The sequence below is a fragment of the Morus notabilis genome, unplaced genomic scaffold (genome assembly GCF_000414095.1).
Source record: "Morus notabilis unplaced genomic scaffold, ASM41409v2 Scaffold518, whole genome shotgun sequence".
Taxonomy (NCBI): Eukaryota; Viridiplantae; Streptophyta; class Magnoliopsida; order Rosales; family Moraceae; genus Morus; species Morus notabilis.
The window spans coordinates 232,687-235,635 of record NW_010366577.1 but is presented as its reverse complement, the minus strand read 5'-3'; the positions used below and the strand labels follow the sequence as shown (position 1 = coordinate 235,635).

At 31.8% G+C, this 2,949-nt stretch overlaps 1 protein-coding gene across 1 annotated transcript; it reads left to right on the top strand.

Annotated features, from left to right (window-relative positions):
• Positions 1 to 430: 430 nt before the first annotated feature.
• On the top strand, positions 431 to 2,546 carry LOC21409695 (abietadienol/abietadienal oxidase). Its single transcript, XM_024173822.1, has 4 exons — positions 431 to 654; positions 869 to 1,193; positions 1,457 to 1,606; positions 2,508 to 2,546. Exons 1-4 carry the CDS (start codon positions 431 to 433, stop codon positions 2,544 to 2,546), a joined length of 738 nt encoding a protein of 245 aa, XP_024029590.1.
• The last annotated feature ends 403 nt before the right edge of the window (positions 2,547 to 2,949 follow it).

Sequence of the window (2,949 nt, the reverse complement as noted above, 5' to 3'; positions counted from 1 at the left end):
CAAGGCTACGATTTTCACATCATCTTATCAAGAGGAAAAAATGTCTTTGTCTTGGGTAGACAATGTTATTTTGAGCAAAATTATAAGATATTGAAGAACTTGAAACGCATTATAGATGGAAAACAAATGGGCAATATATCATTTTTTTCTATTAGTAACAACTTGCAAAAGGAATTTTCTACATTCCGATGACTTTATATATAATATTTCTGAAGAGAATAACGTATGAAACAACATCTACTTAACGTGATTATATACTAAAGCTTTGGTACTCAAGTCAATGATGTCTGCTCAGCGATCACATTTGTTTATCATTTTTTTTTCTTCAACTCGTTTTCTTTCTGTATTAGTTGTCCTCTAAATTCAAGTCACAAGCCAAAATAGTTTGTATTGCTTTTTTTTTTCTTTTTTTATTTCTCTCACAGAGATTATGAGAGAAATTTATTCATGCACATGGCCTTTTGCAATCACGACGGTGCTGTTCGTCGTTTTTCTTGCTAAGTTTTTGAAAGACAAGAAGAAGAATGTGATAGAAAGCAAACACAAACTGCCACCAGGAAGAAGAGGCTGGCCTCTAATTGGAGACAGCTTCAGTTGGTACAATGCCGTTGCGAGTTCTCATCCCCCACGATTCGTTGAAGAGCAAATTAAAAGGTAAATTGTCTGTTTAGTTCTCTTATTCGAGTTTTTAATTCGAGTTAAGATTTAATTTTATGTGATAACTTTTTACTGTAGTAAAAAAATTAGATATAATTGTTTCCACACTTATTTGTCAACTACAACTCAAACTCAATCACAGAACAATACTAACAAAAAAAAAAAAAACAGCAATTGAATCTCATAGTTTCTTGGAAAACATTTTGAACAGGTTTGGGAAAATATTTTCGTGCAGTCTGTTTGGAAAACGGGCTGTGGTATCCGCAGACCCGAGTTTTAATCGGTTCGTAATCCAAAATGAAGGAAAACTGTTTCAGTCCAGCTATCCAAAATCTTTCAGAGACTTAGTAGGTAAAAATGGGGTGATCACAGTGCAAGGAGAGCAACAAAGGAAACTCCATGGCATTGCCTCCAATATGATGCGCCTAGAGAAGCTTAAATTCCATTTCTTGGAAGATATCCAAAGGGTTATGCTCAACACATTGACCAATTTCCAGGACAACCAAATCATACTTCTCCAAGATGTTTGCAGAAAGGTATTTACACAAATACCTAGACCTTGCTTGGTAAAATTTATGCTTTTTTGTTTTTGTTTTTTTTTTTTTTGTTTTTTGAGGAATACTTCTATAGGGGCAAGTTTTATTTTATTTTTGTGTAAAAGATTACAACTTCACATTTGAAGAGTTTTTTTTTTTTTTTTTTTTTTTTTTTTTTTTTTTTTTTTCGTGGTAAAATTCATATTTTAGACATGTTCACATTCTTATGGGTTGAATCTTCTGAAATTATGTATGTTTTTCAGGTGACTATTAATCTAATAGTTAATCAACTTTTGGGCGTAACAACCGAGTCTGAGATCACTGAAATGGCTCAGTTTTTCTCCGATTTTGTTGACGGCTGTCTCTCTGTTCCGATCAATTTTCCTGGCTCTGCTTATCACACTGCCATGAAGGTAAAAACAAGTTTTCTATTTACTGAGATTTTTTTATAAATGATTCAGAAGTTTGTTCCCTCCACGAACTAGCTTCATGCACAAGCTGCTCAAAACTTCCTCAAACCGTGACTTCGTCAAAAATACCAAGCCAAAGAATAAGAGAAATGTCAACTACCATAATATGTCAATGATTGAAAACCAGTACCACCCGTTTGTGGGGGCCATCCCATGTGTGTCTTTCATGATACAAGATATGGGTCTTCATTTCTAACGTTTTTTCTTGCCCTTTATAATGAAATTTTTTATTTAACTATTTTTTAAAATTTGGATAGGAAAATTCAAACTCTAAACCTTAATGTGGTAAGTGAGCGCGAAATTATGTTACACTATACTTGCAATCATTTTCCTCTATAGAATATAGGTTACTAGCATTATTGACAATTTATCATCGCACAAAGTTATAAATAAAACTGTGGTCTATTACACCAATTATCATACTACTAAAATTTTGTATTTTGCTTTTTTTTTTTTTATATATAAAAAACATATATTTATTTTGCCAGAATATCATACTTCTATGATGTCACTAACAAGAAAAAACCATTTCATGTTAGGGGATTTTTGTTTTGTCTCTTGCGAAAAAAGGACAAAACGTGTACTCATTTAATTATTTATTATTAATTATTTTTTTGTGGACAGGCAAGAGAGAATAATTAGAAAGATAAACAGGACAATAGAGATGTACAGGCAAGAGGGGATATTGGAAGTGAGTAATGGGGGTACTTGCAAGACTGTTAGAGGAAGAAAGCTTACCTGACGAAGCTGTAGCAGATTTCATTATCAATCTTTTATTTGCTGGCAACGAAACCACTGCTAAAACTATGCTTTTTGCTGTTTATTTTCTCACTCAATGTCCCAGAGCTCTCAAGCAACTCTTGGTACGTACTTCTCCATATAGATCCTAGCTCTCTTAATTAACTACTTAATTATAAGTTTACCCTTAATTAACTGCATAATATATATAACTCACATACAATCATACATACATATATGAATGTAAATGCTTGTTATTTTCTTAATCATTTTTCTGTTATATATCCGTTACTAATTAATAATGACTACCACATTTGTTTATCATGTATCAACATCTAATTTACTAGAGAGAAAGCAAGACAAGAAAAAGTAGACCGAGGATTTAAGTTCAATATATATAGCCAATTGTGGGGATCATTCATCATCAAATTTTTTTGGAACATTTTTTATCTCATTAAAATGAAATTTTGTTATAAGAAATCTCATAAATAAGAAGTTAGAAATATAGAGAATGGTAATTGAGATGATTTTTATCTCATTTTTTTGTT